This window comes from Ictidomys tridecemlineatus, chromosome 12 (assembly GCF_052094955.1).
Source record: "Ictidomys tridecemlineatus isolate mIctTri1 chromosome 12, mIctTri1.hap1, whole genome shotgun sequence".
Taxonomy (NCBI): domain Eukaryota; kingdom Metazoa; phylum Chordata; class Mammalia; order Rodentia; family Sciuridae; genus Ictidomys; species Ictidomys tridecemlineatus.
This window is the reverse complement of record NC_135488.1, coordinates 33,769,724-33,797,081: the sequence shown is the minus strand read 5'-3', so window position 1 is coordinate 33,797,081 and position 27,358 is coordinate 33,769,724. Positions and strand designations below refer to the sequence as shown.

Genomic DNA, 27,358 nt, shown 5'->3' with positions numbered 1-27,358 from the left:
TCAGGTAACAAAAACATATATATTTTAAAATAATAATATATTAATGGGAACAACAAATACAGGATAGAGTAACAACTGTGTTACTAAACAAGGTCAAAGACAATGGCAAACTATAGATTCAAACTTTGAAGCAAATAGTAATCAATGTAAATATTCCTGGGCTGCCTCAGCCCCGCCCAGGCACACAGCAGCAGAATGGTTTTGCAAGCATCCTCAGGAGGGCTGGAGCCTTCTTTGCAGGACGAGAGGGAGGTTGAGGCTGGATCCACTCATCATTCTTTTGGGAGAGGCTCCTTTTCCTCAGCACGAAGTTGGGTTTCGTGTGAGGGTTCTTTGCGTAAAATACGTTGGCCTGCGCTGGAATCCTCAGCTCTGGGGAGAGAGGGGTGTACAAAATAAGGTGGCTCAGGAGGTGCTCCCTGGGACACCCCAACATCTGAGAGCCTGTGCCAGAAACGAACTGAGCCACACACCTGAGAGCTCTCCAATTCAGCACCAATACCAACAAGACAGCCTCCACAGTCCTCCCTGAGGAAGAACTAGGCAGAGCACTTCAACAGACCTAATGTCTGTTCCTACCAAAGGCTTTGGACTCCAAAACATCCCAGGTCCTCTTGCGTCTGCCAAAGCACACCACTAGGGTTTGCATCTGAAATCTCCCACAAAAGTGCCGAAGATTCAGACCCCACATGAGCCATCTTCACAGATGGGTTTGGAAGGAAGCATTGGATGGTGAGTGCTCTGATGTCAACATGAAATTCTCATTCAAGATGAATACACTACTGGGAGGTGGGAGGGACTGGAAGAAAGGTTGAGCATGCTTGGAGGAAGACCTAAACAGGAGTGCGCCCTGGGCACCAGTACCTTGTCCCTGTTGGCTCCACTGAATCCTCAATTCTCCAAGTAGAGGTCCTCCTTCTCCTCTCCGTCTTTCTCTCTCTCCCTCTCTCCCAGCCTTGTTCTCTCTCTCCCAGTCTATGCCTTTGTGGCAAGGGCTGAGGAGCTCTCCACTGCCACACACTAGAGCTTTATGGACAGCCTCAGTGCACAACCAAAGAGAAAGTTGTGAAACCCAGAGAAAAGGCCTAGGATTCTCAAGTATGGCCACGGTGAGGACAGGCTGACCAGCACGGATACCACATTAGAGCCACGCTTCTGCGTTGGTGGAGCCTGCTTCCATGTGAACCAGGCTTCTGAGAATGGAGGCCACATTCCAAATGCTGCCCTCCTGAGAACAATGATTCCAAAGACCAGCAAAGGGACTGCTTCCCTCCGACATGGTGTATGGCCCAGTGGTGCCATGACCCCGAGTGGGGGAATACAACAGCCAGCTTCTCCTTCCTCTGAACACCTCTTTCCTGTCGCCCTCCTCTAACCTAGAGCCTGTTCTCTATCCCTTCTGGGTTGGATGTGGGGATCTCTGCTATGAATTTCTTAGGCTACCAAGGCCCCAGACAGACTTCCTCTTCCATAGACTCTACTAACCTAACAGAAGGTTAAGATAGGAGACAAGTGATCCTAGAACTCATTGGGATGGTGGTCTTCAGCGTACATAGGCTGGGATAATGGCTGCTGAGGTGTTTGGCTCACAAAAGCCAACCAACCAACCAATGAAAAAGCGCTGACATTATTATCAGATGAGCTCTGTGGCTACGTGCTCAGGAAGCCCTCATCTGACTCTAGTTAGGGATCATAACCTGGCTATTGGGATCACTCCTTGGCTAGTGGACTCAGGTGCGGAAGACCATGGAATTGATGCAAAAACAGATGATTCAAGCTGTCTCCCAGGCTGTGTTTTCTTCCCAATTTCATCCTGTTACTGCTTGCTAGAATCTTGGCAATGCTCTGCCCAGGCAGTGGTTTTCTGGTCACACAGAAGGTTTTCAATCCTACTGCTTCAGTCCACAAAATGCCAGTTCCATCTTTAGCCCATGCATTCCCATGTTCCTCTGAAACCACTCCTATCTCAGACCACAGAACCATACTGCTCCTGGAAAGAGGCTTTCCTCCTCACTCCTCAATGATGTCAGCTTTGCATGCGTCTTCATGTCCTGGGCAGGGCACCTGGTGGGGAGCCGCACTAGCCACTGGGGTATACCAAAACACCTGGAGAGCTTACACCAGCAGAAGTGCAGTTGGCTTTGTGCACGAGCCCAACACACCCTGTTGGAGTGTTCTTGGGGGTCAGAGACTGCTCTTTGGTGCTAAGAGTCGACCTGAGTCCACATCCTGACCCTTGCTCTCTGTCATCTGATTGTCCCACTTACTCTGACGGTGAGAGATGATTTGGCCCAGCTCATATTCCTCCGGCTTCTCCTGAGTAAGCAAGTGTAGCTCGAGGGCCCTGCGGATGACGACAGGAGCCCGATCGTGGCAGGTCACCTGGAGCAGCATGGAAGACAGGCCTTCAGGAAATGGGCCTTGAAGTGACTACTCAAGGACAGTGGGCAGGGGCATTCTGGAGGCACCTCCACTCTAAATACAAGGGCAACATCCATGACCCTACTACCTGAGGCTGACCTCCTGCTCATCGCGTGGGCTCTTCCCATAGGCTACTAGCCCAATCCTTGTACATAGGACTTCCTGGACCTGCCATTGCTCTTTGTGGAGCTGCACTTCTCTCCAAGTGAAAGGACCCCACTACCTGCATACAGATGCAATCTCATCCCACAAGTTGGGAGGAATGGGACAATAGCCTCCAAGATCCTAGGTCTGCCCGAGGATGCAGGCGGCATTGGGAATGGCCTAGGCACAAAACCTAGAGGCTTTGGTCTGGATTGCCAGGGCCCAAATCAGACCCAGGAACATGACCACACACAGGAGTGACGAAAGATAGCCATGAGAGCTCCTGACCTCCAGAGGCTCAGTGCTGGCTGGGGTGTTCGAGGGCACCTGTTCCGCCAAGGGTGGTCATTGGGTTACCTGGACATTTAGTGTACTTGCTCCACATCCATACTGACTCTGCAGAGAGACCCTCTCAGCTCCTTGTTCAAGGAACATGCAGAACCTCATACTGGTGTCCTGCTCCATAGAGGCCAGCATCCCATACAGAGGAACCTGCAACCTAGGTCCTGGCCTGTTCTCATCTGTCACCCATACCTGCCTCTGCCCTTCTGGACTGCATGCTGCCACCTGACACACAGACTCCCTCAGACATGGCGGTGGACAAGCTGCTGTTCTCCCTCATCTCAGCTCCAGCCCTTCACACTGACCTCTTCCTTCTTGATTCCCATCTATCCTCCTGATCATCCAGAAGCTCCAAATCAAGAGGGCATGAGTAGTCCATGGTATTGGACCAGTGTCTGCTCCCCACCCAGGTGTAAGCACCAGGGGACATTCCTGCTCCCAGGCTTACCAAAACAGTCTTGGCCATCTTTGGACTTTGTGTTTCTAAGTGGACACGAATTAAGCAGGTGTCTCCCACCTGCCTGTGGGAAAGCGGCCTGGAGGACTTGCAGGTTGATTCTGAGAACTGTGGGGGATGGAACATCAGCAAACCCAGAAACAGAAAGCCACCCCAGCCTGTCAGTTGGCTCTATGGGCTTCTAGCACATATGTCCAGGTGCTCAGGCTTCTCATTTCCCCAGGTGGGAGTGGAATGGCAGCACAAGTACAGCTTGAATAAGGTAGGTGTTTACCTCCTTTCCCTTGACCTCGCGGCGTTTCCTCACGATGAAATAATATTTGATTTGTGGATTCATGGACAGATACATCAGTGAGTGGTCAGGGACCTTGATTTCTGCAGAGCAAAGTGGAGAGAATTGTTAGGTGGCACTCAAGGATTAGACCACAAAACACCCACAACCCCTGAGAGTCTCCGCCAGGGCGAACCTGCACCAGAATTGAGAGCCCTCCTATCCAGCTACAGTGCCACCAAAGACTCCCTCAGTGATTCTTCCCTGGAGAAGATGATGTACAGGATTCTAAACCAAAAGAGCACCTGGCAATGGAAACAGCACCTTGGGCCCAGAACTTCTCAGTGCAGGTTGGATCTGCCAAAGGGACACTGCCAGGATCTGCATCAGGATTGGCAAAGGCTCCTGTGCTTAGGCCTTTCTCCCCAGGGCAGCCATGCTCACACATGGGCATTCAGGGAAGCGTTGGATGGTGGGGGAATTCATCCCCTTGCCCTGGATGAATCCACTCATGGATGAATACACGGAGGGGAGGTGGTATCCATCAGAGGTGTGTTGGGCATGGACATGGGAGGACTTGAGCAGGGTGGTGCCCTGGAGAACTCTATTGTTTTCTAGGATCGCTCTCCTTCCCCTTGTTTCTCATCAGGAGCTGTCTGCTTGGTACTTCTATTCTGGTTCTTGTTCTACTTCTGGCTCTTCTTTCTGTCCTGCATCTTCTTGTAGTTCTTTCTGGGTCTTTTTCCTGTTCTTACATGATTCCTTCTTGTTCTTCTTCTTGTGTATCTCCCTCCACCCTTCCTTCTGTTCACCTCCTTCTTTTTCTTCTTCTGCCTCCTGCTCTTTATCGTGTGATCCTCTCCCCACTCAGGAGTGTCTCTTTCTCCTCCTCCTCCTTCTCCTTCTTTCTCTGGCAATGGTGGGGCGTCCTGAGGAGTTCAAATCTATCACACTCTTCTGCCCAGATGCAGCCTCCGTTTAGTAGTCCAAGATGAAATCAGTTCTCAATCAATGGCCAGGAGTGAAACCAAGACCGAAGACAAGTGACTTCCTTTCTTGGTCATTGTCACAGTCAGGAAAGACTGAATAACAGACACCGCATTCTGGATAGGCTTCTACCTGTGGTAGTCAGCACCTCATCTGGACCAGGATTGCTAAAATAGATTCCACCTCCATAAAGCTTCCCCAATGAAAACAAGGTTTCCAAAATCTAGGAGAGGGCCAGCATCACTGCCACCCTCCTGCCATAAGGCATAGATGCCATCACACCTAGTGGGTTCCAGGCCCCCCGTAGTCCTCCCTTTTGACGTCTGTTACACACAAAGCTCCCCTGGTCTGGAGCCTGCTCTCAACTGATGCTTGGGTTGAAAGTCTGTTTCTGAAATCACCTTTGTAGATTCTCGGTTTGGTAATTCCTTTTGACTGGCTTATTTTTTTACTAGGGATAAAACCAGAGGCACTTAAGCACTGAGACCATTCCCAGGCCTTTTGACTTGGGTACAGGGTCTCCCTAAGTTTCTGAGGCTGTTTGGAAATCCCCATCCCCCTGCACTGCCTCCCAAGGCCCTGAGATTCGCAGACACTGCCCCTTGCCCAGCTCCTTGCACCTCAGTCTTCCTCATGTGTGAGACAGAGCCAACTCAAATGAGGCAGTGTGTGAAAATGGGAAAACTCACTTACGTGCCCGACAGATGGTGGGTTCTACTGTGGACAGGCTGGGATGGTGGAGGCTAGGAGTGTCGGGCTCACAAGAAAGGAAAGAGCACTGGCATTGTGGACAGCTCAGCATTGTGGCCTCTGTTCTTCAGATGCCCTTCTTTGTTGCTGGAAGGAATAATACCCTGGCCATTCTGATATCTTCAGGAGATGGGCACCCAGGCACAGAGGACTTGGAATTGTTCCAAAAAGAACCCAAACAGGCTGTCCCCTGGCCTTGACTTCCTCTTCACTGAGTGTTGTTCCCAGTTGCTGCAATCCTGACATTCTTGAGTAGGCAGGACTTCTCATATCCTGGCCATGGATTGGGACCTGTGCGGCTTCCGTCCATAGCAATGCTGATCCAATCAGGACCCATGCTCTGCTCCTCTTCATTTGAAGGCATCCTTATCAGTGAGCCATAAACCAAACTGATGATGGATTGAGCCTCTCTCTGCCTTGCCCTCATCGATATTAGCTTTGCATTGCCAGACCAGGTCCAGGGGAGAACACGTTTAGGGAGGTCCAGCAGCCCCCTGGGGCCGCACTGAACACCTCCACATTGGACACGCCCATCACTGCACTTGGTTTCCTGCACCAGGCCCACCACACTCTGGCTATTTTAGGGCCAAGGCCCACTTTCTCTTGGCTGTGAGTTATCCTGAGCCCACTGTGGATCATGTCTCCCCACTGTCTGATTGTCCTACTTACTGTCATGCAGAGACATCATTCTCAGCAGCTCAAAGTTGTCCACATCCTCATGCTGCAAAAAATTTTGGTCCAAGGCCCTGCGGATGAGGCTTGTCACCCTCTCCTGACACGTCACCTAGATCAGGGTGGGACAAATGTCATCAGAGAATGGATTTTAGAGGAGCTACCCAGAAGACTGTGGTCAAACATTCAGGAGAAATCTCAGCTACATATACAAGGGCACAATCTTGTTATCCTGCTACCTGAGTGTGTCCTCCATATACCCCCTGGGTTCTTGCAACGTGCTACTAGAACAATCCTGGTACAAATATCTGCCTGTACCTTCCATCTCCCCTCTCCCTGGGGAGCCACATTCCACTCAGGTCAAAGGACCAAACTGCCTATGCACAGACACACTCTCATCTCATTGAGATGACAGCAGTGGGCCAGGGATCTGTGCACCAAGTGTGCTCTGGGATGCAGGCTGCCTTTGTGGGTGGAAGAGGCAGATGCACTGAAAATTTTGGTCCTGACTGCCACTACACAAAACAGACTCAGATACAAGAGTGTGCACTTGAGTGCTTCATGATAGCCTGGAGAGGCCCTGGGCTCTGGAAGCTCGGTGCGGGTCTGGTTCTAATGATGTACTTGACTCAGCACTGGCAGTCACTGAACATGTCTCCTCTGCAGCTGGACACCTGCAGCATTAGCGTGTCTACTGCACATCCATAGAAATTCTGCCAAGAACCCCTTTAGTTCTGTATTTACATACATGCAAAGACTGACATTCCGAAGCTGTGGCATGACCCCCCAGGTGATCCCGACCCCACATTTCCACACCTAGTCATGCTAAGGAGGTTCTCTTTCCTGCCACCAGGAACACACCCCTCCTACACATTTGACAAGTCACTGCCAGTTCCTCTGCTCCAACCTCACTCATTGAGAATACCAAGTTCTAGGCACTGCAGCCTGCACCCTGGACATATCTCTGCCTTCATCTGTCCACAGCACTTCCGTCTGCACTTCTGGCCTGCCAAACCCACAATACACAGGCCCACTCACCGCTGCAGCTGGGCATGCTGAGGCTCTCCCCACTCAGGTCAAGCCCTTAAGACTGACCTCTCTCTTCTTAATTTCCCACCACAGCCCCAGGGTTAGCTGTGTCTCCTGCCTTCCACTGTGGGGACACCCAGGAGGCAGCCCTGCTGTCGGGCTTACCAGGATGCGCTTTGTCTCCCTCAGGCTCTGACCCTCTAGGAGGACGTGGACAAAGCGGCTGTCTTCCACCTGCTCGCTGGAGTGAAGCAGTGAGGAGCTGCTACTGGTGACTTTTCTCATGCACCGCTCATTGGTTTGGGTGGCCTGGGGCAATGGTCCTGCAGCCACCGCAGAGCTGCTGATCACAGCTGCTGGGATCCTGGATGCCACTGCCACAGAAGGCTGCAAGAACTGTGGGGGATGACAACATCAGCAAAGCCCAGCACCTGCACCCCACCCAGCCTGGCATTGGCTCTGTGGGCATTCTACAACATCCATCCAGAACCTGAGGTTCTTGTCCCCTTCAAGGATGTGGAGTGGCACCAGGAGTAAAGACTGAAGAAGGTGGCTGTTTACCTCCTTTGGCTTGACTTTAAACAACTTGCTGGCAGCTGTTTCCCGAAGAAGAAAGTTATAATCCACTCTGCCATCCAGGGCGTAATATACGTTTCCATCTGCAGGGATCCTCAGCTCTGGAGAGGCAGGGGCAGAGGTGTGGTAGGTGACACTCAAGGAATACACTACCCAACATCCCCCACAACTGAGAGCCTCTGCCAGCTCAGGTCTCACACACAGACCTGAGAGCCCCCGAATCCAGCTACTGTTGCACCAAAGACTCCCCACTGATTCCTCCCTGAGGACCCTCTATGCACAGGAGGTCCCCTACAGGAACACCTTTCAAGGAAATAGCCCCTTGTACCCCAGACCCTCTTAGTTCACGTTGGACCCACCAAAGACAAACAGCTACACTTTGTATCTAGATTGGTCCCCCAAGACTCATGTGTTCAAATTTTTCTCCCCACTGCAGCAATGATCACAGGTGGGTTTGGGGAAAAGCACTTGATGGTGGGTGCCTCCACCTTGCCAGTGGATTCATCCACTCATACAGGGCTACACTAATTGGAGGGGTATGGTTTGGAGGTGTGTTGAACGTAGGTGGAGGATGTCCACAGCAGGGCTGTGCCATCCAGAGATATATATTTCTCTTGAGTTCCCCACTTCTGCATTTTCTCCTCATGAGTCTAATTCTCATTCACATTTTTAATCAATTTATTGTTATACTTCTTGTTCGGCTTGTGTTTCTCCTTCTTGTTCTTGTTCTTCTTCATCTTCTCCTCATGCTTCTTCTTAAAGTCATCTTGACCTTCTTATTCATGGTCTCCTCCTTCAACTTATTTTCATTTTTCTACTCCTCCTTCTCCTCCTCCATGTCCTCTTTCTCCTCGTCCTCCTCATCCTTGTCCTCCTCCTCCTCGTCCTCCTCCTCCTTTTCCTCCTCCTCTTTCTTCTTCTTCTTTCTCTCTTTCTCTCTCTCTCTCTCCAAGAAGAGTTTACAAGCTGTGAAGGGTTCTCTTCTACCACACTCTTCTCTCTAGAAATGGCCTCTGGTCCTAAGTAAACTCAGTTTGCAATGAATAGAAAGATTGGAAGCCAGAAATGATTCTTCATTGAACTGCTTTTCTCATGTACTCATCTAGGTCAGGAAAGGCCACCAAATAGGCACCCTGTGGTTGTCTGTCTTCTTTGACACAAGACAAAGAAGCCTCTCTTCTTGGCCCCTTGTGGATAATAGCTTTGCAATGCCTCCTCAGGCCAAGGAAAGAACACATGATAGGCAGGTCCACAGCCCCTGGGGAACATGAAGAACCTGCAGATTTATGCCCCATCATTACACTTTGTTTTATGCACAAGTCCCACCATACTCATCCTGGGCACTGGGTCAATGCACACTGTGTTCTGGCTCCCAGTTATCGTGAGCCCACTGTGACTCACTGCTCCCTACCCTCTGATGGTTCCACTTACTCTGATGGTTCGAGAGAATTTGCAGAAGCTCGTAGTTTTCTGGGTCCTCCTGCTGGAGCAAGTGTGCATCTAAGGCCCTGCGGATGATGACTGGAGCCCTGTCCTGGCAGGTCACCTGAGCAGGGTTGGAGAAAGCTCATCAGAGAGGGAATTTGGGAGTAGCTACCCAGAGGACAGTGCTCAAGGACAATCAGAGACAAGTGAGCTCTCAACACAAGGGCACCATCTTGATACCCTGCTACCGGAGGCCTTCATGTGATCATGTGGGGGTCTTCCTATGAGCCTCTAGTCCAATCTTGGTACAAGAGTTTGCTTCAACCTGCTATGCCCTACAGGGACAAGGGAATAAGGACCAAAAGACTTTGTACAGACACACTCTAGTCCCATCAAGATGGGAGGAATGGTCCAGTGCACTTCCATATCCCTGCTCTGGTCTGGGATGCAGCTGCATTTTTGTGTGGACCAGGCACAAACCCTAGGTGCTTTGGTCCTGACAGCCAGGGCACAACACACACTAGGACTCTTTAATGATAGGCATGGAAGCTGCTGGGCTCGAGAGTGTCAGTGCTTGCTAGGGTGTCAGGAGGTTCGGACCCAGCAGGTGCAGTGGTTCAACATAGCTCCCCTGGAGGTGGACACCAGAGTCTCATGATGGATACTCCACACCCAGGAAAATTCTGCAGAGAGAGCCGCTAAATCTCTATTCACATACATGCAAACTAGGACACTAATGGGCCCCTCCAAGGCCCCCAGTTCTCTGTGACCCACACCTACCCACCCTAATCATTCTACAATGGCTCCCTTCCCTTCAACCAGCAACATATCCCCTCCCACACACAAGAAAATGACTGCCAACTCCTGTGCTTCAACCTCCACGGTTCAATATACTCCTCCTCAATACCAAGGTCAGTAGAGGATGGCCTGTACCCTCGATATTTCTCTGACCTCCTCTGAACCCAGCACTCACTCCTGCACTTCTGACCTGCACATCCCAAAACACGCAGGCCCACTCGCACCCAGACCTGGCATGCTGCTGCTCTCCTGCCTCTCTCTTCCTCACTTTCTGCTCTCCTTCCTGACCTTCCAGAAGCTCCAGTTCAAGAAGACAGGCCTAGTCCAAAGTGTTTGCTGTGGACTCGGTCTTCCCCACTGTGGGCTCCCAGGAGACTCCCCTGCTCGAAGACTCACCAGGATGCTCCTATACTGTGTTGTCCTTTCCTTTTCCAGGTAGACGTGAATGAGGCACCTGCCTCTCATCCGCTTGTTATATTGGGGCCTTGGGGAGGACCGAGTAGAGACCCCTGATGTCCTGGACTCCGGCTCTGCCCCTTCCCTGGGAGAAGGCTCTGGCTCTGGGGTTGGCTGAGGAGCCGTGACAGGAACTGAGCTTGTAGCTAGAGGAGAAAAGATGCCAACATGACTGCCTTGCCCTGACCTTCCCACAGACAGACAATACCTCTGCTGCCAGGAAGAACTCAGGCCCTTGGCCCACACAGGACCTCTTTGCAGACTGGGGTCACTTCCTGAATGGACAAAGGCTTGTCCTAATTTCCAGCCCAACACCAGGCATACAGACTCCCTGCAGTGGGACAACAGTTGGACCTTTCCTCATATACCCTTAGGTACTCACCACAGTCCGCCTGGCTCTCAGGCTTTGCCTGGCTTGATTTGCCATCTTCAATTGCGGCCAGGAGGTGGTGTGCTTGGTGTTCCAGGTTCAAGCCTCCCAGCAGGAGCCACATGGATAGCAGCTGCTGCAGACTCAGAAAGCCTGGAGGCTGATGGGAAGCCTCGGAGTAGAGGTTCACCCAGGTCCCCAGGAAGGAAGGTGAGGCACTGTGGGGAGGAAGGTGTGGAGTCAGCAAAACCCTGGCCTTGCCTTCACCACGGCCTCCAGAGAAAACCTCTGACCCTACACTGGGGAGAGCAGTCTTTCCTCAGCCTTCCCAAGTCAAATCACCTTGCAGGTCCCTATTCTGGAAACAGGAGCCCACCCTCTTGACCCCAAGCCCATTCCATGTTGAAGTTGGTCCAGGGGTCCACCATAGTCACTGAAGAGGACAACGTGCACTTATGCCCCATGGAGTCAGGGATGCAGTCACATGTAGGATATGTACTCATGGCACCTGCGGTTTGAGGCTGACCCCCATGAAAAGGGACACAATGGCAGTCATTTGCACCCTATTTTTCAATGAATTATGAAATGTGACTGGAAACGTGTCTTCACACAGTGGGTGCTTTCTCCATGTTCATCAGTGAATGAGCCCAAACTGCTGATTCCCACATATCTCTGGGTGTGGGAGCCGCCATGTCCAAAGCCCCTGTCCAGCTATGTCCCAGCTAGGATGCTCTGTCCCACTATGGAAATTAACATGTCTTTATTAACCCAAAAGTGCTTTTCCCAAGGCCTGAGTTTTGAGACGCCTCTGGCACAGATCTACGTTCTTCACAAAGCCAATATCACACCAGAAAGACCACCTGGCCTCGCTGAGTCCACCTGGGAATGAGCTCAGTGCACACCATTGAGCTGTGGTGCCCAGTGTGTGGGGACTGCTCCACGGACCTCTGTGGATCAGCTGGAGTCAGGATGGTTTCTCTGCCTGAGAGCGGAGTTCACTCCCCTTGCAAGGCTGTGGCAGGCACCTCCAGGACTCGTCCCATTCGGGACTGACATTCCACTATGAGTGTGGTCCTCTATCTCATTAGGTATCACAAACCTTTGGGTCCCTGAGAGGTACATGGCAGCCCCAAGACCCAGGCATGAGGGGGCTACACACTTGGGCTTGGTGGTCTGGTGCTTACCTTGGGAACAAGAGATCCAGCACCTGATGGGTGGGGATGGAATCCCAGGAGATTAACCCCATGTTGCCGCTGAAATGTAGGTTCCTCCCACAAATGACAGGCAGGAGCTCATTCCTAAGCTGGTCCTGCCTGTAAGGTTCAAGGCTCTGTACCCTGAAGGGCTCCTCCGTGTTCTCATCATTTTCACCCTGTGTTGGGACCAAGAATGTTGGTTTAAAATGGAAATGGTGACAAACAGAAAAATGACTTGTGCCAATACACTAGAGTCAAAGCACAATGGGACAGTTCCCATCAGTACAAACACACACACACACACACACACACACACACAGTCAGAATAGGAGTCCTGGGCCATTCATCAGGGATCAGACTAGAGGGCCTGCTGGGCTCACCTGCCCTGTGCTACTCACTGTTACTCTTGAGCTCCTCTGCGACAATCGCCAGAGGCTCTGGCGTCTAAGATGAAGCCTCACCCAGTGCATCCACAAAAGGGCTAGTTGGCCCCCCTGAGATTCCTGGGAGCCTGAGGCTCGGCATTGTTTGCAACCACAGGAGAACATCCTTCTCACTCCAGTTTCTCCAACCAAATGAGCTCGGATGGCTTGGTCAGTTAAGTGGGTGCCTGGATACCAGGGTTCCATGTTCTGTTTGATCCATTGTCAAGGCAATGATGTCATTTCCTGTGCCCATACCTGAGCCTCTTTTCACATAAGACCACTTTCAAAAGCCCTATGAGCTGCTGATTTCTCCTCCATGCCTAAACATCTCAGGTGCGCAGGTGTTCACCAACAACTACCCAAACATCCCCACCAGCATCTGCCCTGCTTGGTGCCACTAGAGTTCCAGCTTGGAGCCTTCAAAAATGCATTCACAACCAGTCCTTCCCTCTCAGCAGCTTTTGGACCCTGGTCCCATCATTGTGCAACTCATGGTGTGCCCAGTCTTTTCTGGAAAGTAGGGTAGCATCTAATCTCTAGGGTTTATTGTGTCTATTGGCCCATAACACCCTCTATTCTCTCTGAAACCAGAGATGGGACTCACAGGTGGCTAAAGCACAAATGTAGAGATGGGACAATCACAAGAAGGGCAGAGACAAAGAATGCACCCCAACTCAATCAGGCCTGTGTCCCACACAGGGACGTGGCCAATGTCCGTCCCATCGTGGCTGCAGTTCCCTCTCTACACCATGGCAAGTTGGAGGGGACTGAGATGCAGAGGCTGCTCCCCTCTGCCATACAACTTCCCAAGGCTTCTCCTAAGATTTCAAAAGGGCCAAGTGTGTCTAGTGTTGGGGTCTCACAGAGACTCCAAGGTACCACAGCATCCTGCTGCCCAGAACCGGTTCACCCCTCACCTCAAGGGGGCTCAGCCTCTGCATTCATGGGAATTGAAGTGGGTACAGGTGATGGGATATCACCTCCAAGACTGAGTTATGCCAAGTCTATGACCCCTGTCTGCATCCCTGTCTCCAGCACCACTCCCTTCTCTCTCTTTCCTCCCCAGAGCAAACAAATCCATTTAGCAAGTGTGTCCTGTGATAAAGACATGACAGTCACCCATCCTCTCATTGCAAAAACACTGAGGCTCAGCCAACATGGATCCTACCAGGAACACAGGCATAAACTCAGAGTCCGATCCTCCCAGCCCAGCCTCAGTGGAGCCTGGACTCCCAGCCTCCTGAGTCAAGGAAACAGAGGTGCCTAGCCGAGCCACCTTGGATGCAGCCACACACAAACTGAACTCATCAATGCCCCTTGCTCTCAGTTGTGAGTAAGAGGGGAGGTGGTGTTTCACAACCCTGGACATCAAGTGCAGTCTCCAGGCTTTGGGGTGTGCCCTGGCCTCTCTCTATCTGCCCAGGCCCTCCAACTCACACTGGCCTTTTACCCAACCTCCTCCTAGGGCCAAACTCAATCCTGCCTCTCAATTTCTTCTGCCTTCCCCAACACACTGCTCCGCAAAATGAGCAGGGCTGGCTCTCTGTTATCACGCTGGTGTCAGCAGCAATGCCACCCCACTGACATAATTCTGAGTCCCAACCTAGGCACTCCAGCTGTCCTTGCCACATGTGGCCCTGTTTGGGCTCTGGCTCTTGCTCTTTTCTTTCATGTGCATGTGTTTTGAGGTTTTGAGTTTCTCCCACTGCAGAACTGCAGCTGTGGCAGGGTAGAGCTCATGAAGGTGACATTCTGAGCCACATCCAATCCCATCAGGACTGTGAACTGGGGTGATGCTGGAACACAGTGATGAGTGAACACATGGGAGGTGGTTGGACCCACCTTGCCTCTGAGTGGTTTCCTTTCAGGACAGGAATGTAGGGATGGGAGCCCCTGGCGTGGGGTGCTTTGCACAAGGCGTGACCACGGGCTCTTTCCTGGCAAAAACTGGCTCCACTCAGCATGGAAAGCACTGTCATTCCTGGTGGCTAACAACAGCCCTGGACCCCAGAAAGGAACCCACACTCAAGATTAACGTCTGAGTGTGCGTGTCCTCGAGGAAATGAGGTCTCCTGATCCCAGGTGCAAAGGGGTAAGTCCTCTAACTCCAGGGGCCATGAAGGGACATCTGAGATTCCCTTGTCCTTCTTTCCCTCTCTGAACCCATGGTGTCCTCACACTAACCACAGTTAGGACCCTGGCCTCATTCCCCAGTTGGGATCATTAGGCTCCATAAAGGACAGTCTCTAAGATGCTCAGTAAACCACCACCCTCTGCACAACCCATAACCCTATTCACCCAAGAGGCAAGAGGATTTCTATTCAGGAAAACCAGGACAGGGAGAGCCTTTCTCAAGGACACAAGGACATTAGTGAGTGAGGGAGTGATTAATGGATGGAGAACTATTTCCACCACCAACTTCCAGGAGCATATATGGCCCTTTGGGCACAGGTACGGACCCTTTTTTTCCAATCAACTTTTTCAGAGAAGTGAGGCTGCCTTCTAGATGGCACCTCCACACTAAGGGGGTCTCCTACTTCTTCCACATGTACATATTGCAACGGGCCTCCCACTGTGCATCTGAGAACACTCTGTGGGCATCTGTAGCCTTTCAAGACCCCAGAAACCATGCGGGCACCCCAGCACCAGCAGAGCATTTGTGCACATCACAACAATCACCCCGGGTGAGAACTCTCCGTTCCACTCTGTACTAGGCCCTGCCATCTGTACTGATCAGTCCAACCCCTCTCCTTCCTGTTTCTTGATTATACTACCATGGTTCCCACACATGGATGCCAGGGTGCTTGTGGCCCCCCCAAACATTTGAGTTCCAGGAACAGTGGAATGTGTTTGGGAACTTCTGGATGACGGGAAGTCCCACCCTCCAGGGTTTCATCTTCAATGTAATGAGTGCAGAGGGAGCCAGGAGGGCTCTGTCAGGTAGAGAGAGGTGGGAGCTGATGGAGCCTCAACTAAGTGCCCAGGACTCTGGGTTCAGAGCTGGTGTTATGTGGAATTGTTGAGGGACGTGAAGAAAACCCAGCTCACTGTACACAGAGACAGCAGATGCCCTCACGTGGTCAGGCTGCTGTGCTAATCAGAGCCCCAAGATGTTCCACAGGTGTGCAGGTGGGGAACCCACGTGCCAGCCCAGGCTGTTCCTGAGCACCTCTACCTGGATTCGGAGCACGTGACTCTGCATCAGCGTCCTCACATCAATGTATCCCGGCCCCCCACCCCAAAAGTTCTCTCAGAGACAGTGAGGTTCCACTGCTCTGGACTTGCCCTTTTCTCTGGGATTCTGGGGTTCCATTAATTAGGAGGTCACAACAATTCTCAGCACACAGGCTGAGCCTACTGAGATCCCAGGAGTATCCAGGCATTGCTTCTATTTATAGTCCATCATGTCCCACCACACTGTGGACACGTATTGCACTCACCTAAAGAAACCACCAGGCCCAGGGCCTTCGTGCCACTGGCCTGCAGACACCTGGAGGAACAGGCAACCTATAGGCTGCGTGGAACCAAAGACCCTAGATCCTGGGATCTGAGCTGGACACACAGCTCATGTGCACACAGTCACCACCGTCACCGAGAGTGCAATTGAAACACCCGCAGAGTTAGCAGTGGACCTGATATGCCCACGAGTGGGGGTGAACTGCATCCCTTGAAAATGATCGTGTCCAGAGAAAGGCAAATTTTGTAGGATTTCACTTATCTCAGATTCTCAATTATCAGGTTCATAAAAAGATAAAGTACAATGTTCTTTTCCTGGGCCTCAAGGGCACTAGAATTCTGCATTGATGGCAAGAGTATGTCCACGTGACTTCTGGAGATGCATGGTGGTGACGCCTATACACCAACATGAACATGCTTAATGCCACTCAACTGTGTCCTCCAAAATGGTTTAATTACAAAACAGATGTTCGGTGTCAATTACCACAATGTAAACCCTTGGGAGACTGCTGATTGACTCATCTTAGCGTAAGTCAATGAATAAAGGTCCTAAGGTGCGAAGCTACAAAATGAGGGATGAGCATGGATGAGGATGGGCGGGAGAATCCTCCCCCTCTAACACAATTAGGGAAGGATGTGCTGCCCTCAAGTGGCTGGGGGGCCTGGGATCCTGCCACAGAGGGGGATTCCAAACCTCACATCCCCTGACCCAGGCCAGAAGACCAGGTAGAGTCCAAGGACCCTGGGGTGGCCCAATGGCAATAAAGGTCAAAAGGAACTGGGATCTGCCTGGACCCTCAATCCCCTACTCTGAGCAGGGCTGCATTATGAGGCCAGAGGCCATCCACAGCAATCTGCCTTTACAGGAAAACAGGGACTGCAGGCTGCCTCTGGCTCACTGACTCAGGATGGTGTTTTCATAAAGCAAGACCACTTCCTCACATTTGACCAGCAGCTCATGCGCTGACAGCACAATGGCTGGCTTGACTCAGGCCCTGAGAAATGAAATAGAAAATTCATAGCAAACCCATCTTCAGCTCTTCCACATCATCAGGGGGTGTGATTCATTTCCATCAACAAAGATGTCTGAAATGATGTCTAAACATGCTGGGGACTCACCTCCGTGTGGAACTTTTCAGGAAAAAGGGGATCAAATCTCATGAAGCAACTCTTCTCTCCTCTAGCCCATGGGCAATGCAAGGAACCTGCATGTTACCAGAGGCTCACTCTCTCTTCTCATGTCTTCTGGAAAGGATTCATGAATGCTTCCTTCAAGGTGAAGCAGAAGCCTGCATTCCCAGCTGCACAGAAGTGTTTGAGGGCAGTGTCTCCCTTAAAACCCAAGAAGAAAAACAGGTCATTAAACAGGCACATGGATTAGAGTACATGATCAATGATCCCTCCTCCCTGAAGCCTTCCACATGCCCACCTTCCACATTCACAGAGAAATGCTTGGCCATTCTCAAGACCAGGAGACCATGATGCTCATCACCAGGACGTCAATAGGAACATGAACAGAGCAGCATGGATTGCACAAGGTGGCACACCAAGGATCTGCAGCACAGCTGCTAGAACACCAGAGCTGAACTTCAGTATTGACTTTCTGCCACCTGCCGAGTACGATGGTAATGTCAAGCACAACATGCAGATATGCAAGTAGTGGGTGACACGGTGCATCCATTCACAGAAGTGGGCAACATCTTCATTGGAACAAGGAAGTATCTTATCCTTACTCATCAAAATCATCACAAAGAATAAAATGGATGCAAGACTTCTCATTTCACTATCATGTAGCTGTTGGATTTCCCTATTAAATAATACCTCCTCCAAAATAAAAAATATCTCAGATGTGTGTCAACTATTCGATGGATGACATTTTAAAAACTAGGCCTTTCCTTCATATTTATGTATGCTATAGCCCTGCCTAAGGCTCTTTGAGAAAGGAGCACATAGAATTGGATCTTTGAAAATCTCACATTTGCCGATAAATATTACCGACAATGTCAGGCATGGCGAAGTGAAAAGTGGGACTTTGGATACTCAAAGAATGCTATGTTGTGAGATTGGTGTCTCTGACTCATAGACAGCATGTGGTTTCTATGAAAGCTGGTGAGGGAGCAGGAGTAACGAAGCTCATGGAACAGATGACCTCAGGGAATACTGACAGATAGGCCAAACTGGAGAACATGTTCCAGCTAACATTGGTATTTGGGCTCCTGAGCCCAGTCCTGTTTTAAAAAAAGTTGCAGACAGGCAGTGTTCATGTACAAAATGTCTACCATGTAAAAGTGGGTAATTGAAATGTCATCTAGGTACACATCTGATAGAATGGTCTGCCAACCTATGGATTTCATTCTAACAAATAAAAAGAAAAACACAGACATGAGACAAAAAGATAAAACCTTGTCTTCACCAGGATGCCTAAAAATAAGTTTTATTTGCCTCATGCAAAGAGCTTTCAATAGAACTTCTGATTTCTGAATGAACCCATTCAATTTTATAATGCACAGATCATAAGGTTTTCTTTACAGAATATTCTCTTCTTCTTCTTCTTCAAGCCTCACATAGAAAATGTCTCACAGGACATAGGAGGGGAATGACCCAAAGGATGAGAGAATGGCTGGAACCGTTCTCAAATGTGCCCATGTAGCCTAAAGTTTGAAGGCACCTAATTGTACTCTAAAACAATGATGAACCTATTTGATCCATTAATTAATAAATAGCACCGCTTTACCACTTGAACCAAATCACAGAAAAATGGAAACAGATGATCGAATTCCTCTTCTCCCATCACCTCCTGGCCCAGACTCTCCCCAGAGGTGGCTCTGGTCATCTGTCTATTAGGGAGTCACCCGTGGTCCCCTATCTCTCAGAAAAGAAAATCACCTCAGCTACTGTCCCTAAAGCCAAGTGATGGCTGCGGTTTCCACACCGTGTGGATCTGGAGAGATGCACAGTGCCGCTGGACCAGCCTATGTTCAGGGCTGTGTCTGTGTCCCACAGCTGAAACATGTGGTCCAGGGTCTTCTTTCCACCCACAGGTCCTAAGAACTTGCAGTCAGCACGTGCCTCCTTATTCACTGTGGCCACAGACTTCCTGCCAATGGCCATTGCATTGTACACGTCTTATAATTTAACACGGCATTGAAATGAACTTCCTTCTGGGAGCTTCCCAGGGCACGTCCCAAGACCTGAATTTCTGTGTTGTAGGGAGCATAGCATTCGTGCATTTTTTAAGTTTCATGGATAATGTTAAATGTGCCTCCAAAGTGTATGAAAAAAGCTTATCTTCCTATCCCCTCCCAGCACATATTATCAACATCCTTAATTTGGGTAAAAAATAAATAAATAAAACACATCATTTGAGCCTGTGTTCATCTTCTTGCCAGCTGTGTTCCAGTGACCTCCTCCCGTGCATAGTGCTCATCTGTGTTTCTCCTCGTGCCTCCTATTCTACTGGGTTGCCATTTCCTCCCAATCGGTCCCTCTGTTTTGACAATGTTTGGGGCATATTTCGTTGGAGAGTAGTTTCTAACGTGGATGGTCAATTGAACCATCTTGACAGCTTTGGGTTTTGAGGATTGAAGCCAACCCTCCCCATTTCTAGGCCACAGCCTCTTCTCCTAGATTTCTACCAGTATTCCAGTAAATATTTCATTGAATTTGGTTGGTCTCTGTGTCTGGGTTCAAGACTTAGGTCCTGCACTTGCTAGCAGGGACATTGTGCTTTCTGGTTTGTTGTGTTGGCTTCTTGGGGACACTGTGAGGATCAGGTAGGCAAGGCAGGTAGAGTGGCTGGCCTAGAGCATGGCCCAGAGGGAGCGTTTGATCAACATTATTTGTAAAATGACAGCTGTCAATTATCACAACCAACATGAAAGGCCATCCTAACAATCATCATTATGAAAATATTGGTCACAATAATGTTTTCTACTTCTATGGTACATCTGTATTATACTCTCCATGAGTGAGGTCACAGGCCATGTGTCATTGTGTGCCTGCTTCTGTCATTTAGCCTGGAGGCCCCTGGCATAGTTTGCGCTTCAGGACTGGAAGCTCTTTTACGATACAGTTTTCAAGTGGCCATTGGTCGCCTGATGGTACTCCATGGGGTCATCTGAGCCTGGCTTGCATCTGGCTCCTGCAACCAACATCCTGTTTTGCTAGAAACTCCATCGAAAGAGGCTTGGAACTCCTGCTCTCTTGTTCATCTCTGAAGTTCTGCCATTTCTTCTCAGATGGCTCCACAAACCTTTCAAAACCCTCCCCTGCTCCAGGGCTTTGAAGCGGTTTCTTTGGAAGCTTCTGCACAGGGTTAAGGACAAGCCATTCCTCACATGCTCCTTCCACAGGAGGAAGAGAGGGGCCAGAGGGGCCACAGGGAGCAACCTCCTGCTCTGTTCCAGGCAGCCACTTCCAGGCTGGGGCTGCAGCCTGGGGCTCTCAGGACGGCTCTGGCTAAGGGGGAAGCCCTACCCAAGCCTGGGTCACAGCCTCCCATGCCCCAGGGCAGCTGGTGAGCACTGGTAAAGGGTGGAGGGGAAGGCTTGCACCCCAGGAGTCGGGTCTGGACAGCATTCAGGTGGGAAGAGACCACTGGTCACCAAGGGGATGTGAAGCAGGGGGTGACCCAGGGCAGCCATGAGATCTCCTCTAAAGACCACTGTGGTCCCAGCAGTACAAAGGGACTGAGTGACATTATTACTCTTCCCTGTTTTAAGGACAGAGGTGTGGAAGGGATTCCTGAGAGTCACAGAAAACGTGGCTCACAGGTTTCATTTTGCCATCTAGGAGTGACCTTGGCCGCACTGGTGGCAATTCCCCGGACCTTTGATGAGCCCCCTGGCATCCTCCCAGTGAGTCCTCCCAGGCCCAGTCTCAGGGGCAGACAGCTGCTCTGACTGCTCTCCCTGGACCTGAGGATCACATGGGGTTTTGAAATTCTTTTTGTTGCCGCACTGGGCATTGAACCCAGGGCCTTGCACATGCTAGGCAAGTGCTCTACCGCGGAGCTCACCCAGCCCTGAGGGTGACAGGTTTGGAGAGCATTTGCTACCTGAGTCTTGGTGAGGTGAATCCTCATAGCCCTGAAGTCAACACGTTTCTCTACCAGCTGCGTTTGCAGGGTTAAGATCTTAGCTTGAGTTTTGTTTTCCCTTATTTCTTCACTTCTCTCTCTCTCTCTCTTTTGGTACCAGGGGTTGAACCAAGGGGTGCTTTACCACTGAGCCACATCCCCAGCCCTTTTTAAAATACTTCATTACAGACAGAGTCTCACTGAGTTGCTCAGAGCCTCACTAAATGGCTAAGGTTGGCTTCAAACATGCCATCCTCCAGCCTCAGCCTCCAGAGTGTCTGGGATTACAGGCATGTACCACTGCCCCCCAGCTCTGCACTATTCTTAATCAGAGAACCTGTGGGGCTATGTTTACTAGGTATGAATTGAGTTGCCCTCCAGAGAAAAGAAAAAGTAACAAAGCACTGCTGTGTGGGCAAATCAGGGATGACCCCAGGACAGGGTCAGCTTTCTCTCCAAGGAAACCCCACTGCCCAAAAGGAGCCCCTTGGCCAACGCAGTGGTGCACTCCTGGAATCCCTGCACCTCGGGAGGCTGAGGCAGGAGGATCAAAAATTTCAAAATCAGCCTTAGCAATGGCAAGGCACTAAGCAAATCAGTGAGACCCTGAGCCTAAATCAAATTCAAAATTGGGCTGGGGATGGGGTTCAGTGGTCAAGAATCCCTGAGATCAATCACTGGTACCACCCCCCGTGAAATAAAAGAGCCTCTGCTAAGGACTTCCATGTTGGCTGAGGCAGCTGCCTACAGTGGGTGTCCTGCAGAATGCAGTCAATCTCCCCAGGCCTGGCCTGTGGGGAGGGGTTGGCCCGGAGACCGGGGGTTAGCCCCCAGCTAATGATCACTTGGTATTGTGGTTTGGATGTCAAATGTCCCCATTGCCCATGTGCTAAAGGCTTGGTCACCAGCCTGTGGCCCTTGGGACATAATGGAAACTTTAGTAGGTGGGGCCTCCTGGAAGGAATGAGATCATTAGGGGTGTGACCTTGAGGGGGATATTGGGACCCAGCCCAGTCCTACCCACCCTCTTCCCAGTTACCCAGAGATGAGCAGCCTCCTCTGTCATGTGCTCCAGCTGCCAGGATGTCCTACTGTGCTGTCACAGGCCCAAAGCAACAGGGCTAAGGTGCCATGGACTGAGACCTATGCAGCCATGAGCCAAAAGAAACCCTGTTTCCTTTTAAGGGGATTCTCTCAGATGCTTTGTCACAGCAACAGAAAGCTGACAGCACCCTTGGTCTGTGCCCCTGCTTTATACATAGGGATGCTGAGGGCCCACAGGAAGCCGAGCAGCCCCAGGTCACATGGTCCCATAAAAACAATTATTATCTATTCATTCACTGACTACATGGCAGGAGCTGGACTCCAGATCTCAGTGTTTGAAAAAGTTGTGTTTCCTTCCTGCCCCTTAGTCCCTCGCTCTCTCTTTTTGTATGAATCCAAGAAGGACCTTCAGGAGATTGCAATGCCATCCAGTCATCCTAGCCAGATTTGTACTTGAACATGAAATTCATGGGATGTTTCTGCTTCACATTGTGTTAGTCACTAGTCATCAGAGAGCTCTGTGCTTTCACCTACAGAGTGCCACCCCACTTCCCTGCTGCAAGGGCTCTTCCTGCCAGGTCACCTGCTGGATGGAGGGCACTGCCCAGTGCCCTAGATCTCTCCTGAATGTCCTGTGACCAACCCACTGCAGGCCAGGCAGACATCCACAGAAAAAAACAGCGAGAGGGTCTGGCGCCCCCTTCAGGTACTGTTATATAGATGCCCACAGAACATTCCTCAAACCTGCAGCAGCTTGGACTGCATCCAAATGCAACCACAGGCCGAGCACAGTGCCACCCACCTGTGATAGAGTGACTCAGGAGGCTGAGGCAGGAGGATTGTGGGTTTGAGGCCAGGTTTAGCAACTTATTGAGGCACTGTCTTAAGATAAAGAATTAAAAGGGCTGAGGATGTAGCTCAGTGGCAGAGCCCCTGGTCCAATCCCCAGTACCAAGAGGAGGTGGAGATACCAGAGATGGGAACTTATGAGTTGGGTCAATGGTAACTCCAAGCCCAATGAGACTGAATGCACAGGGGAAGCTTTAACCCGCAAAAGAAAAGGAGGCAGGGAGCTTCAGCTCCAGGTAAAGGACTAGGAATTGAACCCGGGTGCCTTACCACTGAGTACACCCCAATCCTTTTTATTCTTGTTTTGAGAAGGGGTCTTGCTACGTTGCTGAGGGTCTCACAAAATCACCAAGGTTGACCTCAAGTGATCCTCCTGCCTCAGCCTCCCGAGAATCTCTGGGATTACAGGCATGCACCACCATGCCCAGCAAGAAAGGAACTTTTATCAGTGCAGCCACACGGGGAAGGCAGGGGACCCACATCTTAGCCTGTCTTCAGGGGGTGACAATGACTTGGAGCTTTTATAGAGAGGGGAATGAGGGCAAGGGCTTGGGCTTTGCACAGCTGCCAAAGCAGGTGGTCCTGACCAGTTGAGGTCTGTCCATCTTCCCTGGATTGGCCAGGTGGTGCCTTGTCAGGAGAGCTGTGTCACCTGCTTTGGCTCTCAGATGCACATCAATCAGACCTTGTTTCTGGGACATGAAACAGACTGCATGGGGGTGGGGGTCTGGATTCTGAATTAAGAGCAACTTTCTTCTGCTGAAAATAGAGACGGGCTGCAACCCTACTCCCACCTCAGGAGCCAGGAAAGCTAAGATGGGTCCCGCCCTTCCTCAAGCCTGGGCACAGGCCATCTGCCTAGGCATTTTCTGTGTTTTTCCCATTTTTGCTTTTCTTCAGGCCAAGGAAATTCACGGATGTAGATCACTTGGGTTTTGTTTCTATAAACTGTAACCACTTCTGTGGGTCAGGGGCTTCTTCCAAGCCTTCTGGCTGCTTCTCCCCAGTTTGATCAAAGTTCTTCATTTTTTCCTTTTTATTTCTTTTTTTTTCCTGTTCCTTGTGCTGGTGGGCACTGATGCAGCCAGCAGGGTCCAGTAACAAATCCAAGGTGACTCAGGCAAAGGGGATGGATGGGCCATATATTGAGGCAGAGATGCTGCCCTTCTAATTCTGCCTTTAGCCATCCATTGGATGTCTGCGGGTAGAGGTGGAGGGCTGGAGTCCTCCTTACAAAATCCTTACAACTCAAGTCAGCAAACACTGAAAGCCCTGTCGCCCTCAGGGACAGGGCACCAGACAGTTCCTCGGTGCCTCCCAAAGGCTGCCAAGGGAGAAGTCACTTGGGGCCCGACTCCAGGAGGATCATCAAGGGGCGGGACAGGGGGACTTCAGGTAAAAAGCCGCAGCCAGCTCGCCCTAGGACCCCAGCCCTCACCAGCCCCACCGCTTTCCTGGACAGAAAGGTTTCCTCGAGCATCCTCACTGGGTGTCCCTGCAGCAGGGCCCCAAGATTGTTCTGGAAAGGGACCTGTCAGGTGGGAGCGACAGAATCTCATGAAATTTTAAGTACAACAGAATGCCAAATGACTACTCATTCCAGTGAAGACATGCTGCAAATAAGACTTAGAACACGTGCTGCAAACAAGACTTAGAAAAGTGTCCTCAGAGAAGATTCTGTCATTCTGCATTTGTTTCTGAAAGTTGAAGCACACAGTTCTAATGAGCCCAGGAAGAGGTTGATACCCAGTTGAGTTGGCATATGATGTGCCAGAGCTCAGGACTTCAGGGCTGCTGTCAGGTGGTTCCCGGGCTCTTCTGGTCCTCACCTTCACTCAGGGACTTTTTGTTAGTGATGGAGTTCAGCAATGGATTACTGGCCCAGAGACTTGTTCAGTATTGCTCCGTAGGAGCAAAACACTGTCACCAGTTGTAGGTAGCCAACTCCAGGTGAGAAACTTGATAGATGTTAATGCTCACGGCTTCACACCAGCAACCTGCCCCTCAGTGATCATGCTCTCTAAAATATACACCATGCTAAATTTTGTGGAAGCATTCTAGGTCTAGCCAAACCACACGATCTTTCAAAAACAGCCCAATAACATTTAGAGGATTCACTCTCCAAAGCAAGCTTGCCAATGCCTGAGCGCCCACACACTCTATTGGCGCCAACCTCACCTCCTTTTAGAATGCACACATCCACCAAGATACCACTGCCTGTGGTGGTTGAGCAGCCTTTCCAATGGACGAGGTGGATGTGAATGTAACACGTGAAGGAATTAGCATTTACCAACAACTGGAAGAAAAAAATCCATTCTCTAAGATATGATGACGGAGCGGCTCTGTGATCTAGACCATCCCCCTCTCCTGCATCCTCTCTCTTTTCCTCTGCCTCGATGGACCTCCAACTGAGCCCAGAAAGATGTGTCCTTTCTAGTCAGAAGCCCTGTCATGGCTTCCATTTCCAGGCCCTGATTCCTGGTTAACTGCAGCCAGAGCTCGCTTTCAAGGTACTCTCTTCAGATCCCTTCCCTACCCTAACCACAGTGTGGGCTCTGGCCCCACCCTTACTCTCTACACCACCATTCCACATTAGGGTCTTCCTGTCCCTCTCTGTGACCCAGGACTTCCCATGACCGACCCCACCCAACAACAAGCTGTTGAACCAGGTGCCATCAAATGGAAGAAATGACCAGAGATGGCTAACTTGAAGATTTCACAGAATAGTCCATGAGACAAGGAATATCGTGAACCAGTGAAATGACATAAGAGGAAGTCAATGAATTCTAACCTCAAGAGCAAATCCTACAGTACACTGGCTCTCAAATTCAGCTACACACTGGAGCCACCTGGGAGCTGTGCATAGTACTGACCGCTGGACCACCCACTGGCCCTGGGCTGATGGAATGGCTCTGGGCTAAGATGGGACACTGGGGTTTGTAAATTACCAGTTGAGTATAATATAAAGCAAACTTTGAGAACATTGCTTTTTTCCCCACATGAAGAACTGTGTGCATACAGATGCAGAAGTACACAAATCTGCAGCATAAACCTCCTTGAGGGCCATAGATTAAATGCACTGCAATCACCAGCATCCTGGCTAGGAACACCACCAGCCTCCTATTTCCACCTTCCAGGTGATTGCAGCCCCGCCATCCAAGCATGGAGGAGTCCTCCCTGCTGAGAAATTTCAGTGTGCAGAATGGAGAGCCCTCTCTCCTGGGAATCCCTGCTTAGACAATAAGTGCACTGGAGAAGTTGAAATCAAGTGGGAGGCACATGGGGAGGCTTCTTGGATGAGGCCCTATTGAAAGGAGGATGGGATCTGAGGAGTGGACCAGAGAGAGGAAAGATGGGAAGTACAGCAAGTACATTCAGAGCCGAGGTCAGGCCCAAAATACAATGTTGGCTGACAAGAGAGCCCTTGCACCAGGATCAACAATTTTGAGAAGGCAATGAGGACTGCCTGAAAAGATCAATTCCACAAAATTCCATGGAAACCCACTCATCACACCTTTCTGAAAACACTGGAAATGTAGGTTTCATGCAAGGAACTCTGGGTGACAGATGGCAAAGTTTGCCAAATGCAAACATGCCTACCAGCTCTGAGAAGCCATTCTCATTCACACTGCTTCAACCAGGGAAAATCCCCATGTGCTCACTGAGAACAAGTTAGCTTGTGCCACTTGAAGCTGCTTCAACAAACAGCTTCACTTCTGCACTTCTAAGCTGTTCTCCTCAAGAACTTTCAGAGCACAGTTCAGGCATGAAACACAAAGGGTGCCAGAAAGAGATCTCTTGAATCTAGCATCACCAACGTGCAGTGAAAAAGAGGACCAGCTGAGAAGATCAGTTCTCCAAAGTCTCACTGACATCCATTTGTCACACTCATTTACAACATTCACTTGAAGTGCAGGTGCCCACATGAGTGAACTGTTTTTTTTTTATCAATGGCACAGAGGCTTCAATGTGTAAGCATGCCTGTCACCTGTAAGAAGCAGTTTTGAATTCTTCTAGGTCCACAGGAAAAAAAAATAGCATGTGCTCACTTACAACAAAGTTAATCAACAAAGCAAATTGAAACTGCTTGCAGCAAACAGCTTCCATTCTCCCATTCCCCAGCTATTTTCAGCAATCGCATCCAGAGTCCAATTCCAGCTCAATATAAAATGTGTGCTCCCAAGGAAGCCTGTATAATTGACATCACCCAACTTGGGGAGGCAAGGGGAATGCTGAGAAGATCAGTTCTTCAAAACTCCTACTTTTTCAGAAAACTCATTGAAAGGCAGGGTACCCACTTGCAGCCATCAGTGGTTGAGAGATGGCACAGAGGCTTCAATATGAAACCGTGAATGCGAATCATTACAAGTGCTTCTGACACACTCTAGTGCAACCTGGGACACCCCAAAGTGCTCAACGAGAACACACTTTGTTCCTGCAAGTGGAAGCAGCTTGCATGAACTGTTTCAATCAGGAAATTCCAAGCTCTTCTCAGCAATCACATTCAGAGCACAGTTTTGGCCCAATAGAAAAAGGGTCCTAGCAAGAGGGTCCCACACCTACGATCACCTTCATAAGGTAGCTTCCCATCTTCTGTGTGGAAGTGGGTTTCT

General features: G+C 50.3%; 1 protein-coding gene across 1 annotated transcript; it reads right to left on the bottom strand.

The window, feature by feature from the left end:
• On the bottom strand, nucleotides 1-26,502 carry LOC144369192 (uncharacterized). Its single transcript, XM_078028379.1, has 10 exons — nucleotides 16,895-26,502; nucleotides 11,883-12,070; nucleotides 10,711-10,916; nucleotides 10,269-10,474; nucleotides 7,635-9,195; nucleotides 7,239-7,469; nucleotides 6,042-6,156; nucleotides 3,356-3,739; nucleotides 2,268-2,382; nucleotides 1-372 (listed from the first exon to the last, which is right to left on the bottom strand). Exons 1-5 carry the CDS (start codon nucleotides 16,934-16,936, stop codon nucleotides 8,998-9,000), a joined length of 840 nt encoding a protein of 279 aa, XP_077884505.1. The 5' UTR covers nucleotides 16,937-26,502; the 3' UTR covers nucleotides 1-372; nucleotides 2,268-2,382; nucleotides 3,356-3,739; nucleotides 6,042-6,156; nucleotides 7,239-7,469; nucleotides 7,635-8,997.
• Between the last annotated feature and the right edge of the window lie 856 nt (nucleotides 26,503-27,358).

Coding starts and splice junctions, on each gene's coding strand:
- LOC144369192 (XM_078028379.1), bottom strand. CDS start 16,936: ATGAGATTTGATCCCCTTTTTCCTGAAAAGTTCCACACGGAG. Junction 12,071..16,894: donor CTGAAAAGTTCCACACGGAG/GTGAGTCCCCAG, acceptor GTCCCAACACAG/GGTGAAAATGATGAGAACAC. Junction 10,917..11,882: donor CTGGATCTCTTGTTCCCAAG/GTAAGCACCAGA, acceptor TCCTCCCCACAG/TGCCTCACCTTCCTTCCTGG.